The sequence below is a fragment of the Lepisma saccharinum genome, chromosome 8 (genome assembly GCF_977018435.1).
Source record: "Lepisma saccharinum chromosome 8, izLepSacc3.1, whole genome shotgun sequence".
Taxonomy (NCBI): domain Eukaryota; kingdom Metazoa; phylum Arthropoda; class Insecta; order Zygentoma; family Lepismatidae; genus Lepisma; species Lepisma saccharinum.
Window position 1 is genome coordinate 70,703,624 of NC_139236.1, and position 20,946 is coordinate 70,724,569.

The window sequence follows — 20,946 nt, forward strand, 5'->3', positions numbered from 1 at the left end:
GCCACGGAGGTCGACACCACTCCATCACAGTGGCTGGCTATGAAATAGTTTATGTCCATTGCTTATTTTTGTTGTTTTTAATGGTAAGATTTCGATGTAAACAAAAACAAATCCAAAATGAATGAGGAAGAGCCCCCCCCCCCCTTGCATTTAAAATTCAAACACTACTATAGTGGCTGCGGTGGCTCAGTCGGTAACACGTCTGACTACCATGCTCAAGGTCCCGGGTTCGATCCCTGGCCGGTTCAAATCCGGGAACTTTTCTAACGTTGGAAGCGGCCCTGGCGCCCACCCAGCGTGGAATGACATGGGTACCTGGGGGAAACCCTGGGGGGTAAAGGTGGCCAGGGGCGTGATGCTGATCACATCACCCCCACTACTGACCGCATCAAGAAAGTGTGGGGCGTTACCCCCACACCCCCTATATGCCTTCATGGCATGGTGCTAAGCACAGGGGAGAACTTTACTTTTTTTTTTTTACTTTACTATATTTGGGGAGAGCCCTGGTGTTGGTTTCAGCATACGCCACTGGTGTATGTCAAATGATAACTAATTTGTAGTAACATACTTAATTTTGTTGCTCATATGAAATTGTTTCTTGAAACCAAAGATTTGGAACAAATTAATATTATTTATTGTTACACAAAAACATAAATTGCAAACAATTTTCTTTTGCCGAATTCTTTGCACACATTTTTTGAATAAAATTCGTTTATGTAATGTTCTCAACGGAAACCAAAACCGTTATTACATAAAGGGAACAAAATGAATCTGAAACTACCAAATGTTTATAAATGTTCGAAGTTTGCAATTTTTTGACAAAATTTTTCAAACAAAAAATTCTTCTTTTTCAACACGGAATCCAAATATGTAAAACGAATGGGGGTGTTCCATTTGAAATTTCAAATTTACCCCCCACCCCCCCTAAGTGGTGGGTGGCGGCGACGAAATTTTTGCAGCATTGACTTACCCCCTCAATAGTATGAAACTTTTATTCTGTGCAATTTTTCGATTGGATGCATTCTGCATGCGATATTCCACACTATCATTATAAATGGACCACCCGGTATATCAGGAATGGGATTTATGAGCAAAATAAATTGTTTATTGGTACTTTTATCAGTATTGGCAAAAATTGAGTGCATTTCTGTTGCATACAGTGGGCATTTACAGGATTTTTTTTTCAAAATGCTACTACAGTTTGAAGTTATTACACATATATGCATACAATGATAATTAATGCAAATTACTGTGACTGAAATAAATTTTTGTATTTCTTCTTGTCTGTTTGTATTGCTTGCATTGTAGAAATTTTGTTCTCATTTACGGTTACAAACAAGTAAACATTTTTTTTTTAATATTTCACATTATTAAAGAAATGTGCTAATTCGCTTTTCAACAACCGTAAATGAGAAGAGAAATTATATGTGCAAAACGTATAGTTTTAGGCTGACATTGTCTCCCCCCCTTTTTTTTTTGTCCCTTCCAGATGTCTATGTGCATATGTATGTATAAAATAAGGGATGTCCAAATAACTAAATTGTGCACAGATGGTGAACCTCAATGGCATATTTACCTTGTTGGTTATGCTTTAGAGGAATAAATGTTTGAAGTGACACCTCCATAGCCAATCAAGCCATATTATGAAATTTTCGAAAATTATATATTTTTTCCAGCTTTATAAGTTCTGCTTTACAAAGCAACCTGCAAGAATGGTGCTTAATGTTCATTAATACAATAACCATTGTGATAGAACATTTGATTAAGTGTTGGGTGAACTTATCAACAGTCTTCTACAATTAAACCTTGAAAATGTAACTATAAATTTACAGATGCATTAAAAATACTTTTATTTTTAAATAAGTAATGTTGGAGCAGTTAAACTAATGAAATGCATTAGTGGATAACTTGTTCAACATTATATTCATAATATTTGCATAGTGCAAACTAGGAGGACTTTTCCCATCTTTATAAATAAAGGTAAAAGGTAAAGTGTTCCCCTGTGCTTAGCACCACACCATGAAGGCATATAGGGGGTGCGGGGGTAACGCCCCACACTTTCTTGATCCGGTCGTGAGTGGGGGTGAACCCCTGACTGCCTTTACCCCCAGGGTTTCCCCCAGGTACCCATGTTATTCGATCCTGATTGGGCACCGGGGCCATTACAAAAGATACATAATTAATAGACATCTGAATAATATTGGTTGAATTATACAATTCTCAATATTTGTATACTTTGAATTTCACTTTTAACGATATGTTTATATTACAGAGAAATTAGGGAAGGGATTCCTGTATTTGATGACAATGGCAATCGGCTTGGGGACTCCAAAACAGCTGCAAAAACAGGGATTGCTCTTGTAGTTATCAGCAGGATAGGAATGGCAACTCCATCAATGAGTAAGTATCCTGTTGATGTTCAGACTTTTTTCTGTGAGAGCAGTGGGTGTCAAGTGTGCATACCTCTAACTTTTACAGACCCTGAAGCAAAGATGATACGAACTTCATTCACTTTTTTGAAAAAATAAAAATAAAATCTGTGACGATGAATTTATTTGTTGGCACCTTAGTCATATTCTTTGATTTCAGTGAGCACCTGTTCATTACAAATTAACAACACTTTACTAGTTCTATAATAAATACACTTACAAAAGTAAAGCATGTGACGGTAAAATCAACAAAAATGGAAAAGTAAAGCTTTGATTAACACAAAATTGCACATGAAGGTAGCAAGTGTGTTTTTGCATTAAAGAAAACAAGAATTGTGTACAAAGATAAAAAAAAAATCTTTTCATAAGTTATATAATGACGTCATATTTGGGTCCATAACATAGTAATGTTTAAAGGCAAGCAAATAAACAAAAATTACGGTAATATGGTATGTCACCAAAACAAAACTTACATTAATATGGTATGTGACCACCCCGGACCTTCACACGAACTTTACTACGATTTTACATGCTTTCAATGAGGTGATCAACCATCACAGATGCGAGCAATGACCATTCCTCCATTAGGGCAGTTTCCAACACTCTGAGACTGGCTGGAGGAGGTAAATGTGCAGAGACAGCATGCCCGAGGGCATCCCAAAGGTTTTCAGTGGGGTTAAGGTCGGGGGAATACATCGGCCACACCATACGAGAAATGCCCTCACTTTCCAGGTACTCGTGGACGATGTTGGCTCGATGGGGACGTGCATTATCCTCCATAAGGAGGAAATCAGGACCAACTGCTGCAGTGTAGAGTTTCACAATGAGGTCTAGGATTTCATCCCAATACCACGCAGCCGTCACAGAACCACCTTTAAAGATGTGCAGCTCGGTACGATATCTCATTGAAATTCCAGCCCACACCATGACGCTGCCACCTCTTAATGCGTGATGTTTTTGGCCTGATTGCATGTGCCTCGTTCTCTCCAGACCCTTACATGCTTATCATCTGATTCCAGGGCAAATCTGGACTCGTCCCGTGAACAGGACGTTGCACCAATCTGAGACAGTCCAATTGACATGTTGACAACATCGCTTTAATCTTGCCCCTCTGGCTTGGACAGTTAGTGCAATACAAACACGTGGTACTCGGGCGTACAATCCCATCATGTGGAGCCTTCGGCGCACAGTACTGGCAGATAATATTGTCTTATCAAGTGGTGCTGCAACCATGGATGTAACAGTTGTGGAGGTTGCTCGTCGATTCCGCTTGGCTCTATAGCAATATATCGATCATCAGATGATATATTAGATGACCGGACACAGGTCTCCGGACAACTGTTTGACTTGTTCGGAATTGTTTCCATAATCGAGAAATTACCGAATGATCAACGCCAAAGAAAAGAGCGACATCTTTAATTGACTGTCCTGCTTCAATGCATCTGACAGCATGCCAGCGCTCACTATGTCATTCATCTTCTTTCAGCCATAGAAACACAAATATTATCAAAAAAAAATCCTACAAAAGTTATAAACACTTCGTATCAGCTTTTAAATATTCCTCAAACCCTTCAGAATGCTGGCGTCTTCAATGAAAGTGTGATGATTCTTGCACGAAATCCTCGCTTTTATGCTATTTCAAGAGCACAGATTAAGCACCTAGGTACAGATGATTCACACTACTTACAAAAGGGATGCTACACTTAAAAACTGACATCTACATCCGAAGCGATTTTCAGCCACTCAAATTCACATACGCTTTCGAAAATTTGCTTTACGTGCTTAACTTTTGGAAGGCAGTGTAGAATCAGTGAAACTTGAATTGTTATAATTATTAATACTGCTACTTTTGTAATTGCTTACTTGAATCTATTTCTTGAAAATTTTGGTTGCTTTGCACTTGTAAAAAAAAAATATGAGAAATAATTACTTCATAGTAATGGCTACCATATTAATTCTGCAGTGGGCTTGTGGATTCCAATTATTCTAATAAAAAGATAGTCATTTCCAGGTCCATTTTGGTGCACTCTTTGTGTAGCACTCTGAAACATTCTGATGCATCAGCTTGCGTATAGGACTGAGTGGTTTGGGTGATGCATGTTGAAACTATTTGCAGTTTGTTAGAGCAATTACATTCATAATACACATATATACTGTGTGAATTGGACAGATTTTTCACACCATTCTGTGAAATGAATTCATAAATGTAAATGCAGGAAATAAGGATTAAATATTAATTCAAAACTGGTTTATATTTGGAAGGCACATGAGCATTGCAAGGTTAAATTGAATCTGGAATTACTTCAAACTTTTTTTTTTGAAAGCACTGGTTATTATATTATAAAATAATTTTATATTTTTATTTTTAGTTGGGATACCTATTTTTATGAACTACTTAGAGAAGCGTGGTGTTTTACGAAGATATCCAGCCATAAATGCACCACTTCAAGTGCTTCTCTGTGGTGTATTCCTGACGTTTGCCACTCCAATGTGCTGTGCACTGTTTGAACAAAAAGCATCTATCAAAGTGTCAAGTCTTGAACCTGAATTGAAGGTAATGTAATAATTTGGCATTACTTTTGAAAAAAATGGTTGTACTTTTTTTTTTCTTTTTTGGATTGTTATTGTGGCAGTGACGAGTTCAGAGCAATCTCTAGCAGTGTCCCTTTGTAAGTGGCCACAGTATGGTGCTGATCATACCATTTCTTCTGTGGCAGAGGTTGAAAATATGTGAATCCTAACCTCCATGTTCCCTGTGTCTTCTTGGCATGATGCAATGTGCTGGGGTGATTTTACTTGTTATGCCAAGCTTTCTTATGTAGATTTCATACATTTACTGTTGCATCTAACATTGTAACATCGGTCAGCGACTTCTGTTTAGTAAATAATACAGTAAATTACAAATTAACATTTAGATAGTTGCCAGTCCCTAGATGGACCACCATAGGTAACATGGTTCATTCATATAAGAAGGAGCACTATGTTGCAGCATTTTTGTTTCTATACATAAAAAGGTACAATATACTCAAATTACAAGACAAAATAAGCATTGGAAGTTTGTCAAAAGCTGATTTTATTTTTTAGATTATATAAATTTTAAAGCATGCCCTTTTTAAATGCATGTATATATTTTTACAGTTTCACACAATGAGACCTATTTGTCGTAGAGAGTGAAGTTTGTTAATATTTTGGATGGATTTTCTAGTGCTGTTAGAGGAAGTACAATGTTGACATTTCAACTTGATACAGGTGCAGTTTAGAAAAAGAAAAGTGTAAATGATTCAAGAAATTGCTGTTTGGGGAGCCACTCTGGCCCCCATATTAAACTGAAGTGAAGAGCAAAATTCCAAAATGTAGCACTGCGAAGTACCTATAATCATGTTACATATAGGTTCATGGTTTCTCATGAAAGCAATGAAAATATGTTGTGCAATAGCGAACCAAAAGTAGGGTTGCCAACTAAATACGTATTTGTTTTTTTGATTTGAGAAAAAAATAAAAAAAAAAAATCCTCTGTGTGTGTATGTACAGTTCTGTTCACAGAATCTGGCACACTCGTTTTGAGTTAAAGATCAGCTTCGGAGCCGATCGAGTGTAGCAGTACAGCCGAAGTAAAGGTTTGGGGGAAAACAGCAGTGTTGCTTACCACAAAAGGTTTTCACCGGATGCAAGGAATTTACTGACTTACCGAATGAAAAGAAACGGTTACAGGAAAGCTTCGCATTTTAATTATTAATGCAATGCAGTCTCCAATTTTAAAAAGAATGGCGGGAAAAAATTCAGGAGATAATCAGTATCCCATAACAAATCCAAAAAAAGAAAAAAAACCTGCCTCAATCCCTTTGCTTGCAAAAAGCTGATGTTCATTTGAAAGCAGAGGGGAGTGGATGGTGGTTCCATTACCTCTTTCCCTAGATTAACATAACAGCAAAGTCGACGTTCACCAAGAGGACCTGGGTTCGAATTCCGACCTGGGTTCGAATTCCGACCTGAGCGTGGGTGTTCTTTGCAAGTGTCCCTTAATCAATTTGCCCATATCATCATTGATATTCTTCTTTGTGATTAACTAAAAAGTGGAAGAAAAGCGAAGCTAACAAAAAATAAATCAAATTGACGTTCTAGATGCGGATGGGAGAAAATAAACAATCCAAGGCAATAAGAATATCTATCACGGCCCGAATGACATGACTTCAGTATCACTTTTGTTACTTTTTCTTGCGTATGCAAACTGCTTTTCTAGCTTGTAATTTGAACACGAAAACAGGATAAAAGCTCCCAAAATCAATACAGGCTGGATGAATGTCTTCATATTTTCCTGAAAAGTCACTCTTCTTCGTCAAATAGTTAGTTTCAAAATATATTTATTTATGTGCCATTGACTTGTAATATTGATCGCCACATATCAGAATCTGCTATGTCGACAGAAGCTACAGAACGAAGATTAGTAGGGTGTGGAAACACTAACCTTGCACAAAAGCACATCTTCTATAGTCTTCATTAATATACACACAGAACATTAACTTATAGTCTGTGAGCAATGTGTGCACAGCTTAGTTACACTATACCATGAAGCATATTGCTTTCAAATTAATGTAATTAGAGAGAAGGGACATTGATGCGAAAGTTGGGATGCAGACAGGTAAAAGTGCAATCTTCAGGAGAAATCTCCATAATAGCATGCTTTTTCGCACAGCGGCTTGTGTCCATGTCGGTAAAATGCCAGTTTCGTAAGCTAAAATCCTAGGTTCGATTCCCCGTGTGGCCAAAGTTTTTTTGTTCCCCTTTTTCTGGCAAACGGGTGCCACGAAAAGTATTTCACCTAGTCACAGCTGTATACTGTATTGTTCGTGTGTCAAGGAGAAAATGATTATTGAAAGGACTATGCATGTCGCATAATTTTGATTTGGAAAGATTTTTTCTTTATTGCGTTGTTACTGAAACTCCGTGTATATAGCAACCTCTTCTGTTGAAAAAAAAGGGGGGGGAAAGGAGGGAAGTGGCAAATGAATGACTGAAAACATTAATTTTCACTTATCGATGTAACCCAAAGTTTCGAACTTAAATTCTGTGATTTTTCTTTAACGGAAGAATAATGTTTGATCTTATGGTGGGATTTGTCAACACTACATGAGATACATAAAATACAGTACGCTTACATCAACATTAATTTAAAACAACACAAAAATGTGTTTTCATTTTCTGTTTCAAAACAGTGAATAACATGTTGTTGTAAGTGTTCGAACATGAATTTCCTTCTGTAGTCTCTTAAGATGAATTTATATTGACTAAACTGTGTTCAAAATCGCAAGATATAATGGGAATGTATTTCAAATTTGTCAGTTATCCGCAAGAAATTAACTCAACTCATTTGGTCACACAGGAACATGGAGTATATGTTGAGGAATGTTCTGAAATATGGAAATAATATGCAAAAATATGGAAAATGAAAACTGAAGTGTTAGAGTTTGCATGCAATGATGCGCAAAGATAATACAAAATATAACTGATTTCAGCTTAATACATAAATATGTAATTACATATAAATCCATTCCATGCTAATTACTAATGACATACCTCATGGCTCACGTAACACTGAAAACATGCATCTCCAAACATTACCTGAGTAGTCACAGTATGTACCAAAAGTCGAAGACTCTAAATGTGACATCCTGGCATTTAAGGGTTAAATATACGTTTAGATGTACTGCAAGAAATAATCCTCCATCACATTGAATTTACATGTTGAAATTCTCCAACCCTAAACTACCTATTATGTATCTTCCAGGAAAATATCAAGAAGTTTCCAAACCCTCCTGATGTGGTATACTACAATAAAGGACTATAAGAAGATAATGGAAATTGAAACGTAGCTCAGGATAAGACAATAGTTCAATTGCTTGCATGTGCTTGGGATGGAAATGCATTAGATGCACAAAACAATAAGAGTACTGACGTTCAGATCAGCATCTGATATGAAATGTGTATACATTGTTTAGATATAATTTTGTTAAATAGGAGATGTTTATTTTTTTATATCTTTTGGATTTTGTAAATTTTGTAAGAGAAACTTGAGCCCTGCAACTCCTATTGAGCAGACTGGTTTGATGGACACTTGCAAGAATCATTGAAGTAGGTTATAAGTTTACTTTAACACAAGTGGTAGTAGATAATGTAAATTTGTTATCTTAAATGACATGAGTTGGAAGCCTTGTTTTGTTCAGTAACTAAATGGAATGAACTGGGTTGTAGTTGACTATCAATCTTTCTGTTCATTCAATTCCAAACAAGTGACACTGCAGGAGTGAATTAGTGTAGAAAATAAGGTGTGGTTTGATGTAACCCTCCTCCCCCCCCCCCTTTGTGTTAAGAAAACCATATGAATGTTAAGGTTGTGAAATTCCAAAGTTATCACTGTGCAATGTTTAAACTTTCACTTTTACAATGCTATTTAGTTTTATCTTTACTTCTGTTAAATTATTGATGCACTTGACTATGTATTACACTTCTGACACCAGAAGTTTGTTGTTGTTTCTATTGTTGTAATACAAAAACAAAACAACAACAACAACAAAAAAGAAAGTCAATGCTAATAATTGACATTGCATCAATCTGATAAAAATGTGAACATTTCAGCCAGAACCTGAATGACGCATTCATCTCCTTCATCAATGTGAAAGAATATTTATGATGAATTTTATTTAAAAAATACAGTCTAACTTTGTCAATATCCCAAGAGACAATAGGGGAAAGGACTTGTAATACAGAAAATGTAAAATCCGGAAAAAATTAACATTTTGCTTTATTGGGACTTGAAAGTTGTATAATATGGGGAAATATAATAAAGTTTTGCTGTACAGTGTATACATTTTATGTTTACATGGATAGGAATAACAACAAAGACTAAATTATGATAGGTGTTTATAGGAATGGGACAGCTTTTAATTAACATATCAGCCATTGTAGAAATGTTAATGTTTTGCTATATTGGTAAATTTACCAATAATTGTAGCAGTTGAATAATTCTGTAAATAGCCTGTAATTTAGTGCTTCCAATATATTCCTTTTTTTTTGAGAATATAAAGGAAGTGTTTTTTGCAAGTTTCAAAATATGCAATTTATTTTTGTAAGGCAAAACCCATTAATACCCTATGACAATATATGGAGAAGATGAGTGAATTGTTCTGGACTTCAATATCAGAGAAACTTATACAGTAAACCCTCGTTAACACACACTCGGTTAACATGAACAAAATATTGGTCCCTGCAGGGATGTATTATATTTTATAGAAAGTTTTATCGGTTAACGCGAATTTCGGTTACCACGAATTATGAACTGTTTTTTGGTCCGTTATGTCATTAGATCTCATTTAACACGAACTTTCAAAGTTTTTCATAATTTTTTTCTGTTCCTCTGCTAGGTATGTAAGAAATCGCTCAACAATCTCTATCATCTTGTCAACTTATACAGTATTGTAACCAACAGATTCAGATCAACAATGTGTTCAAATGTGTTTTTCTATTCTTTAAAACATAACCAGTACAAGTAACATCAAAATTAAAACTTTGAGTTCAATTGCTCAACAATCGCGACCATCGCGTCAACAATGAGCTTATACGTATTTAACCAACAAATTCAGTTGTGTGGTCAGATGTGTTTTCTATTCTTTAAAACATAGTCAGTATGAGTAACATCAAGTTGCATCTTAGATGGGAGTCATGGCCAAGGTAGAGATCTGAAAACAAAACTGAGAATCCTAGAGGAAGTAGACCGTGGTGCATTGAACAAAACTACAAATGCTGAACAGTATGGAATTGCCAAATCTACATTATCTACAATACTTAAATACATAATACGTATTGTAAATGGTTAATGTGTAGAAAGAATTGTATTGCAACAACAAAATTTGAGTCCTCGGTTAGCACAAATTTTTTTAACACGAACTCTTGATTTTTTGGTCCCTTGGGATTCGTGTTAACGAGGGTTTACTGTATCAACAATTTTTTGGTCTTGCTTCAAATTTTATATCATTACATCTCTAATGGAAATATCAGCCTCGCCAGCCACTTTTCACAACATTAATTTTTTTGTTAATGTACCACAAGCTATTTCATAAAGCTTTTTTGGTTCATCTCAAACTTGAAGTATCACACATGAATTATATAATATTTACCAGAAGTGTATTACATATTAATGTAATTCAAGTACCATATTATACATTAAAATAACATTTGTTTCAAGGATATACCCATAGTTCTTGTCTTGTAATTACATTTGATTACAATGCTTGTGTGCCATCGTTAAACGTGCAGGTATGAGTAAGTACATATAATATAATGAGTTCTGGAAATGTGCCAAATTACTGGATAATAAGTACATTATTCTATTTGACTTCCAGCAAAGTAACAACCTTACTTAGAGATGCAGTTAGCCCTAATAAACACTTCCAATGCAAGTATTGAGTAATATAAGATATTACCAATCCAATGCAAGTATTGAGTAATATAAGATATTACCAATTCAGCTGGTGTAACCATTATTTTTGAAAGGTCACATGGTATGATACAAATTCATAAAAATCACTGAAGGCAGTTTACGTAGCATGTTTATATTTATGCATATCATCATACTGTTTTGTTCCAATACTCTGGTACTTATCAGTGCAGTAGTAATTAATTGTTACAATATTTGCACTACATACACACAAATTTAATTATGCTCTCTTCAAGCATTTTGCCTAGTTTTGTTCTACAATCAAAATCAAATATGGTTTTAAGTTCCTATTTTGTTATTAATTCTCAAATGCACAAGATCAAATACCTGAATGTGTTGTGTGTTGCAAATACTCCACTGTGTTTATTTACTGTTTGTAAGGTGTATATATAGAATTCAACTCAAGAGGTTACACTATTTAGAAAAATGATGTTCCCATTTCAGTCTGTTGTACTTGAATATTATTGTCAGGGTGGTTTCTTAAAAATAGTTAATGGACACTGAATAAATCAAGTTGGACCAATTTCCAGTCAGTTCACCCACATTCCTTTAGTGTCTGTTTATAGAAACCTTTAACTCATCACATGAACTCTCAGATGGTTCCTTAACAAAAATATGTAAACCATTTATAGCTACTCTCATGAAATGTATAAAGTGAAATGAGAAATGGCAAACACTTCATAACAAGGATGGATGATATCAGAAATTTATTATGTGATGTATCATTGTTAATGATTCAATATTTTTTCTGTATCATGGTCAGCAATATATATATTGTATAGCTTATATATATAATTTACTGCATTGTTTATGTATTGCCTTATGAAATATCATTTGCAGTATTCAGGGCAGCAAGAAAACTCACACTGGATACAATAAATACCATGATATATATAATATTTTATGAACAACAATAATATTATAAAGAGGTTTTCTTGGAGTATCAGCCAGGTGATTTCTGGATAGGCTTCCAAGCTTGTGACGTTAACTCTCGAAAGTTCAGAAGCCTATCTGGAAATCACCTGGCTAATATCACAAGTAAACCTCTATCATTCGCCAGGAGATCTTCAAGAATTATTTAACTAACATTAATCTTGAAGCCTCCGAAAGTTTCTGGACTGTGGACATTCCACGGCATATGCAAAATGTGCAGTTTTCATCAATGCTGTGGTAATGTGTGTATGGTTGTTACAAGAATTTAAATGTGTTTTTTTACATTTCAGGAGAATACACACTCCCTTCAGGCATTTATAACAATAGGATGAATTTTATAAAAATTGTAACTGAAAGAAAAAAAGAAGAACTTACACCACTTGCTGGAACAATCCTGTAAAATCAGACTTTGTAACTAAGAAAATAAAAAGAGTCACAGCATAAAACAAATTCAAATATTAGTTCCAATCTTTGAGATTTTATCAGGAAAACAATTACACTATATATAAATGCCTGATGAAGGGAGCATGCGCTCTCCTGAAACATAAAAAATGTGTTTCAATGCTCATAATATCGAAAACTAGAAGAATATTGTGTGGCAAAATCAGATTTTTGTTATTAAAGGGCATTATTTTACTACTCTGAACATCTCATGCAAATTTATTAATATTTTAAACAAAACGTGGGTAAATTGGTTTGGTACAGTTGCAATGGAATAAAGCATATTGGTGCTGATCACATCACCCCCAGCTCGGCCGAGATCGAGGAAGTGTGGCGCCCTAACTCCACATCCCCTGTACACCTTCATGGCATGGGGCAAAGCACAGGGGAGAACTTTTACACATTACAACTACTGGGTACTATTGGCTCAGTTCTATACTAGATGTATTGAGAACAACTGATGAGATGCATGGCACTTTGTTTACTATTAGATTGCTGTGACGTCTAGTTTGCAACCTGTTAGAAACATGAGTAGATTAATTCACTCCTTCCCCTCAGCTTAAACTTTCGATTAACATAAGGTGATCACTTTGTAGGCATGAATAATTATGCATGACCTCAATAAGTCTTAAAAGGTCAACGGATATAGTGGGAGCACAGCTCCCTAAAAAAAACGTGTCCACTCCTAAAGAAATCATTACATCACCTCTGGTTAAATACCAGATATTGAGAAGATATTGCATAAAAAAGGGGTTAGGGATGTGCCCATTCCATAGCTTTTGGCTTTGAAATTTGTACTGAAAAATTCGGAATAGTTGTTTAGTTGTGCTTGAGTAGCAAATTTGGACAAAATTCAGAGTATTCATCAATTGTTGACGAGGTCTTTCTTAGCTGGAAGATGATTCCATGAATCTTAGTGAATATATGAAGGAAAAGGATATTAAATTCCTGTCGGCAGCTTAACAGAAACTCAGAATCACCTGGGTCAAATGACAGTTTACCAATTAAAACAGTATTTTGCCAACTTTGAAATATTTCTGTGCCAAAACTGGAAATACTTGGGAGTTGTAGCGTCCCTTGTAACATATTGGAATATTATGAAGATTATGTACCACTTGGGGATCAAAACTAGTTATTTGACATTCTGTCTTGGTAGCATGGTGATGGAGCATTGACATGAGATGCTAAAGACCCCACGTTCATTACCTGACAGTAAAAATTTTCATCCTGTTACCTCTATGCACGATAAAGATCAAGCTCGTAATACGTGCAAGTGTGAGCAACCTTGTTGCACTGCCTTCTAGTACTATGTGAATGAAGCCGTTTCTTCAGGGTTTATCAGTGTTTTTGTGTTGTGTTTGGCAGGGATGCGGCTTGTAATTCCAGAGAGGCTTTTGGTTTCTGTCTTGCGGCACACTCCTTTGTAGGGTTCTCCCGACATGTCTGTGGCATATCTGGCTTGCATTGTGTGTCCAGATTGATTCAGCATCACAGAATGATCGTCAATTCGTATTTTATTGGGATCACATGATTAAGGAAGTAATAGCCATTCATAGGGAAAAGCAGAATCTTGTCACATGGGGCTCGAACTGGACCCAGCTTGGGTAATGATAGTCAATGAACAGTGCTAATGCAGCAGACACAGCCCTGATTAGTCCACCATCTACACTGAGAAGCTCCCACCCCAAATACATATAAACCAGGTTCAAGACTCGGCACTTACTTCACTTCTACCCTGAACTTTTCCAGAACTCACCTGGTCTATCTGTTCATCACTTGCTGCTAGGAAAGCTTCAAGATTTAGTTTGAGTAATTGTTTGTAGGTTAATGGTCTTTGTGTGAATTAAACTTCCTGGTTGACCTAATTCTATACGGATTAAGATACTTAATGATGTTCCAACTATTCCTGATCATAGGAATGTTAACCATGTCAATATCATCATACTTTCCAACCCCTATTCTGCAGAAAACAAATTTTTGCATGAAAGGGAGCTTGTTCAAAGTTTAAGGAAAAAGTGAAAAGTAGATAATTGATTTTTAAATATAATTTTTGCATCCATTTTCAGAGATTTTGAAACTTCCGTCCCAAAATAGGTTGCTATGCTTCATTCTAGTTTTTTTTTGTTTTTATACATATATGGAGTTTGAATCATGTGTGGATTAAGGATGTCTGAAAATAGCAATAAATCATAAAATCCTTGACAATGAAAAAGTGATTGATCTCTTTCCTGTTCAAAATTAACCAATTACCTTCTCCCCTCTGGGACACAAAACAGACAACAGATTGTCCATTTACACACTAGGAGCATTCCACAAAAAGTGGTCGTACTTCATGGGAATAACAAAATGAATCAACCTAGAAATTATTGTTTTTAATTGTCTTAAGGTTTAAATGTTTGTGAATGCATATAATTTGCATATTTCACCAACAAAATTATTAGCGTCTGATGCCTCACAGACAAATGAACAAACCGTACATCAGTTTTAAAGCCTCTCACACGTAACATATTTTCATTAATGATTTTCATGCATTCAGGCTATGGCATCATACACTCATTTTTTTTTTTTCGTTTGTTATCAGGCACCACAAAGTTCTTCATAATTTTATGAAATCGGTTCAGTATGGATATTTTAAAGCAATCACACATTTAGAACTGTACATTTTATGTTTGAATGTCACACACGTAAAGCTGGAATGCCCCAGTAGTGAATGTCAATCACTTCTCTTTGCCATCTAAAATAGTGAACACCAGTTCAGGATATCAAAGAGTAACATTACCAATTTACACAAGAGTAAATGGCAAGCATCCCTTTTATTACATACCACCTAAAAACATCTAAAGCTGACTATAAACCTAACAAGTGAGAACTGGAATAAGATCTTATCTTCTCTCCCATAAGAAATTGCCCTTAATCCACCACTGGCTTGAAGGCAGGGATTGCATTCTAAGTATGGTGGTGCAGTCAAATGTCAAATCACACTTTTGATTTGATCCCATCTATGGATCATGGTATCATACTTTTTAATGCCCTGATTACCATGGGAATTTTGTATCAGAATTTTAATCATATCTTAACACTAAGCATCAACATTTTATCATATAGTATGCTGGTTTAGTCTGCCGAGTTGGATAACTGTTGTTCATGAAATGTGCCATTGAAAGTACTGTATTTTCGTCGCCTTGTAATCAAGGGGTCCCGGGTTCGATTCCCGGTGGAGGCACATAGTGGTTCGGATTCCACTTTAAACTGTAGGTCCAGTCCCGATTAGCCTTACTGTGCATAAAGTGGACTTAAAACAACAAATCAATCCAATCCAAAGTACTGTATTTAGTTTTCATTTTCCCCAAAGATATTTCCAAAATGTTAACATATGTTCAATATACACTGCCCTCCAGAAATTAAGCAACAACAAGAAAATGTGAGGTAAAAGAGAAAACAGTTGGAGAAAAGAGAAGAAGAGTGGTGGGCACGCTGAAAGAAAGCAACGAATGCGTTAGGGATCATACCCCTTATTAGTGTCAGACAACGGCCACTTTCGTTACAAATAAAATATGTACACCCTCTGGCCTTGTGTTTGATTCTATTGGATGATCACCATTTGTTGCTTAATTTATGGAGAACAGTGTACATAACATTTATTGACAATTCCAGAAGGTGCCATAAGTCTGGGCTAATAGGCAGTTATTTTTTTGTATTAAACTAACAAGATAATAATTGAATTGTCAAGTAACACTATAGATTGGACTGCATGACCTCCTGATCTTAATCCCACTGATCATTCAGCAAAAAAGAAGGGAGACTGAATTCATTAGAAAATTGCACAATGTCTTGAAAATTTGGGACCTTACCTAGAACATGTCAAAATGTTAAATTATGTATACCAAACATGACCTATGTAGCCAGATAATAATGGCATCTTATATATATGGTTATATTAGTTGTACAAATGTACGACTTTTTTTTTAATATCTAGCAGGAATGTATCTACTTCTGTCTGTTGAAACATTTTTCATTGTTTTAATATTGAAGAAAATGATTGGTATTTTTGTTGTTTTATAAAATTATTAGTTAGTAAGAGAAGGCTGAATATATTTTTGTGATTTTTATTTGCTGTTAGTGTACTTTGAGCTATTGTTTATATTATAGTAGAACTGTTAAAATGTTTGTTTTATGGTGGTGTTTGAAAATTTGTGATGCTAGCTCCAAAGTGGGTTAAGAATGAATAAAAGACTGCAAAAAAAAGTAAACATTGAGCGTTTCTTGCTTATTGGTAACTATCTGATTACCTGGCATTGCCTGGGTATTTATTTATCCCAATCTTGTATTAGAGAGGAAAATAATGAATTCTAACTTAGTGTAAAATGTAATTAATTTTAAATGTGATCGTGAATGTCACCAATTAGTTTAGCGACTCCGAAAACTATGGATTCGACACTAATCTAGGTCATTTGCGGCATTTTATTTGTAACCCCCCTCTCACCCCCATGCCGATAGGTTATGAACTTGAAGTTGAATCACATTGGGACTGTCACGAAAACTATTTAATATTGGTAATTTGCGATTATTTTTACATACCACCCCTAGGGATGCCAGGGGTGTCTTACCCCAAAAATATTCTTTCCAGATTGCAAGTGATATGTGTACCAAGTTTGGTTGAAATTGCTCCAGGCATTCGATCGTTATGCCAGAACAAACAAATATATACACCACACACATACATCCATTTTTATATATATAGATTATTGAGTCAATTCCAAATGTAGGAACCAATCAGACAATTAGATATTTTTTATGCTCAGGCCAGAGCTCAAACCCAGAACCTTCAGTAATGCGATTGAACAAGATTGGTCACTGAAGAACAATATTGAAATCGCAAAGCAGTGAAATGTGTGGTAAATATTTACCACAGACTGTCCGATGTTAACATGCTACCTGCCACAACCAAACTAAAAGCAAGATTGAGGAAGTCTATGAGAGCACAGGCAAAATTCTGAGCACGTAAGAAAAAAATAAGTCTGTTAAGAGTTCCGACAACATAGCTTTGCAGATGAGAATTACCATTTACAGCTTAAATGTGAGTCCTGGCAGATTGTGGTGTTGCTATTATTATTCAAAGTAGAACAGTATTGCATAGTCTTCAGAGTTCTTACAATATGAGAATTGATGAAAATGTTCATCAACTCGCAAAAAAAGAAAGCCACCAGAAATTAGAAAGATCTACATAATTTGCTCCAAGTGACAAATTGCTTTGTGTTGTAACACTTGCGCAGTATGAGCTATTGTTTTAAGCTCACTTTATGCAGAGATAGACTAATCACTACTGGACCGAGAGTTTAAAGTGGGATCTGAACCACCATGTGCCTAGAAAACCTTGATTACAAGATGATGACTAGAGCCATGGACTTTTTATGTTTTTTATTTGGCATCAGATCTAATACTGGGGTGAGATCTTTACATATCTGATGAAAATCAGCCGAAATAGACTAACTAGATAAGGCATATTTTGACATTTTACCAATTTCGCATTTTCGCAACATATTTGTTCAATTTTCTCACAATAAGACATATTTCTGTATAATTTCGTAATTGTCTTACTTATAATCTCTTATTTTATAATTTATTCTTCGTATATTTAGTGCAACGGATAGTTCATATTATTGATAGCAGGATAAGAAAATTACAAACAAAGAAATTAAAAGCAGATGGGTCAATCCATATGAAGTCAGACAACATGGTTGCTTGACCATTTTTAAAAAAGTTTATTTTATGTGTGGTGTGAGCCTCAGATGTTGACAGTTCAGAACCACTGTTATTTTATTTTTACTATCACCGGTTTGAAGATGGCGGGCATTTTTTTATCGTTGCGTGTGTCATTTTCTCCATTCGTAAGCATGAGCGGCAATTTTTTTATCTCAGCTCTTGTAAGTCCTACAACAATGAGACAAAATCTGTGATGTTAAGCACATTATAGGCTACAATTATATTTCTGTGTAATTTTGTAAATATTATTCCTTCATAATAAATTTTAAGGTCAAAATTGTGTATTTTAATCGCTCAAAATGACATTTTTGAACATTTTTTTGGGGGGGAAGGCAGTTTGTTTGACACTTGAATTTTTTTGTGCAAGTACCTGTGTACCAATAGAGTATGTCAAAATTATTTGAAGCTTGAGACTCCAATATTTTTTTTTCTACAGGGTCATAAATTTGTACTTTTTGTTTAAAAATTCCAAGTTCAGGGTTAAATATCTCTGGTAGGCAGTTGTTTAAAAATCTGAAATTTGTACACAATACAGTACTCCATGATAAGTAACTTCAGTAAAAAATTTGAGTTTGAGATTCAGTTGGTTTAAGAGATACAAAACTCGTGAAAAATTCAATATTTTGCATTAAATATGCTATGCCTAATTTCATTTCTTATTAACATTTTGTGTTAAAATTCTGCAAACTGTAATTTGGAATGTCAATGAACAATATTACAATCCTGAAATGGATCTGCAATAAAGTATATATACGAGGGCATGCTGAAAAGTAAAGGTTCATATGTTTTTATTTTCTTTGTTACCTTGTAAACGCATTTTGGATTTTGAGCAAACATACAATGCACTTATAAGACTTTCCCCCTTCTCCATTGAGGGTTTCAAACTTCTATCGCCAGGGGATGCTGAACTATAGCGAGGAAAATGGCAGCATGTAACCATGCAATGTTGGTGAAGTGCCTGAAGTAGCGTGCAGTGATCGAGTTTATAACCGCAGAAAATGTGCTACAAATTGACATTCATCTGAGACTGAGGGCATTTTATGGGGATGAATGCGTAGACATCAGTACTGTGCGATCTTGAGTTTATCATGCTCTTAAAGAAAACCCCAGTTGAAGAAATCTCAGCTATGTGAGAGAATGGAATGAAAAGCCGCTAACTGCAACTGATGGAGGTCATCGGAATTGTGTTCAGCTTGGGTTTTCTTTACAAGGATGAACAGCCTTTTTAACCGACATATTTACAGAATCCCTTCTTAACTGAAGAATGTTCTGACTTCATTTAAAACCCCACTCCTCCACCTTAGTCGATCTTCCCTGAAAGATACTGACATCCCGTCTAATGAGAAATTTGAAAGTACTGTTTTGCATATTTTTGGCTATATTTGTAATATTTCTGCCTTTTTCTGACATTTTTAATTTTTCATGACATATTTTTCAATTTTTCTGACATAATTAGAAATAAATACAGACAAACTAGTACCCAGTTTATCCGCGAAACTATTTTTTCTTTTGTAGATTAGCACACACAGGAGTGTGTACTACGTAGAAATTTTTCAGCGAAAAATGCAGGCTCGACCAGGACTCGAACCTGGGTCTCTTGGCATACCGTGCCATTGGTCTAACCACTGAGCTACCGAGCCGGCCTGGCCTCACCTGATCTTTCGCTATCGCTGTTTTACCTGCGTGGAATTTCTACGTAGTAAAACTCCTGTGTGTGCCTAATCTATAGAGGCACATATTTTTGGTAATTAAAAAAGCAAAATTTCAGTACAAAAACAGAGTCGATTTCGGGTTCAAAAGCGGTAAATAATATGAAATTTCGGTGTTATAGCGGTGAATAATCACATGAAAAGTGCTATATAAAATGACATTTTGGTTTTAAAATTGTGAATATAATCCTAAGTTTGATTTAAAAACTGCACTTATTACACAAAATAAACTTATCCCTTCTAATAGCACATTTATGAAGTTACCAGAGTATTAAGTTTATTCCAGTGTAAAGGGGTTTATTTTTGCTTCTCAAATATTTACAGCAGAATTAATCAATTTTCCGTGAATTGCATAACTCACAGGATACTTCAGACTTCAGAAAGTGTCGCGTCGGTATATAAACGGTAAATTTCGTGTTTAAGAGTTAATTTCGCTTTTTGCAGTTCATTTCGCATTATTTCGTGACAAAACATGGTCACAAAATGCATCTCACACCTTTCAAAAACATGAAAAATTAACACTACAATGTGTTTTTTCACATTTCGTTTTTCGTCAAAAACGAAATATGCATGCCCCTACTAATCTACAATTATTAACATCTCTACGCTGGGAGGAACTAGGCAACGTCGAAGTCTACCGTGTTTCAAAGGCAACAGATCCCGTTGCAGTAGCACTGGCAGAGACGATTCCACACAGGTAAAACAGCGATAGCGAAAGATCAGGCGAGTCCAGGTCGGCTCGGTAGCTCAGTGGTTAGAGCAATGACACGGTATGCCAGAGACCCAGGTTCAAGTCCTGGTCGAGCCTGCATTTTTTGCTGAAAAATTTCTACGTGGTTTTTCTTTGTTCTATTAAATTTCAGTGGCCACTGCCTGTTTTCTTTGTATTTATCTACTACCATGTCTCTCATTTCCCAATTATGAATAATTACAAAGATATTTTACAGCGGCACCATCCTGATTTGTGCGCATCTGGGCAGTTGTTCTTATTGCACGACAATGCAAGGTACCATACTGCCTTATCAGTCCAGGAATATCTGGCCAAGCATGTATCCCTGCTCTACCACATCCCTCATATTCACCCAAACTGTCGCAGTGTTTTTTTTTATTGTTTTTTTTTCCCTGTGTGAAAACGTTGCTGAAAGCGTCATGAAGATATTGCAGCAATTCAAACGGTTGT

General features: G+C 35.5%; 1 protein-coding gene and 1 non-coding gene across 5 annotated transcripts in view; both read left to right on the plus strand.

The window, feature by feature from the left end:
• Positions 1-15,856, plus strand: part of Sfxn1-3 (Sideroflexin-1-3) — a 48,225-nt gene extending 32,369 nt beyond the window's left edge. For all 4 annotated transcript variants that reach the window (XM_083126880.1, XM_083126877.1, XM_083126879.1 and 1 more), the window contains exons 7-9: positions 2,273-2,400; positions 4,799-4,983; positions 8,215-15,856. In XM_083126880.1, the coding sequence (XP_082983006.1) occupies positions 2,273-2,400; positions 4,799-4,983; positions 8,215-8,274 (373 nt within the window). In that variant the 3' untranslated portion in view covers positions 8,275-15,856. The remainder of the gene's footprint in view (positions 1-2,272; positions 2,401-4,798; positions 4,984-8,214) is intronic.
• A 4,646-nt stretch (positions 15,857-20,502) lies between these two features.
• Positions 20,503-20,574, plus strand: TRNAT-GGU (transfer RNA threonine (anticodon GGU)). Its single transcript has one exon. It is a non-coding gene; the product is annotated as a tRNA-Thr (tRNA).
• The last annotated feature ends 372 nt before the right edge of the window (positions 20,575-20,946 follow it).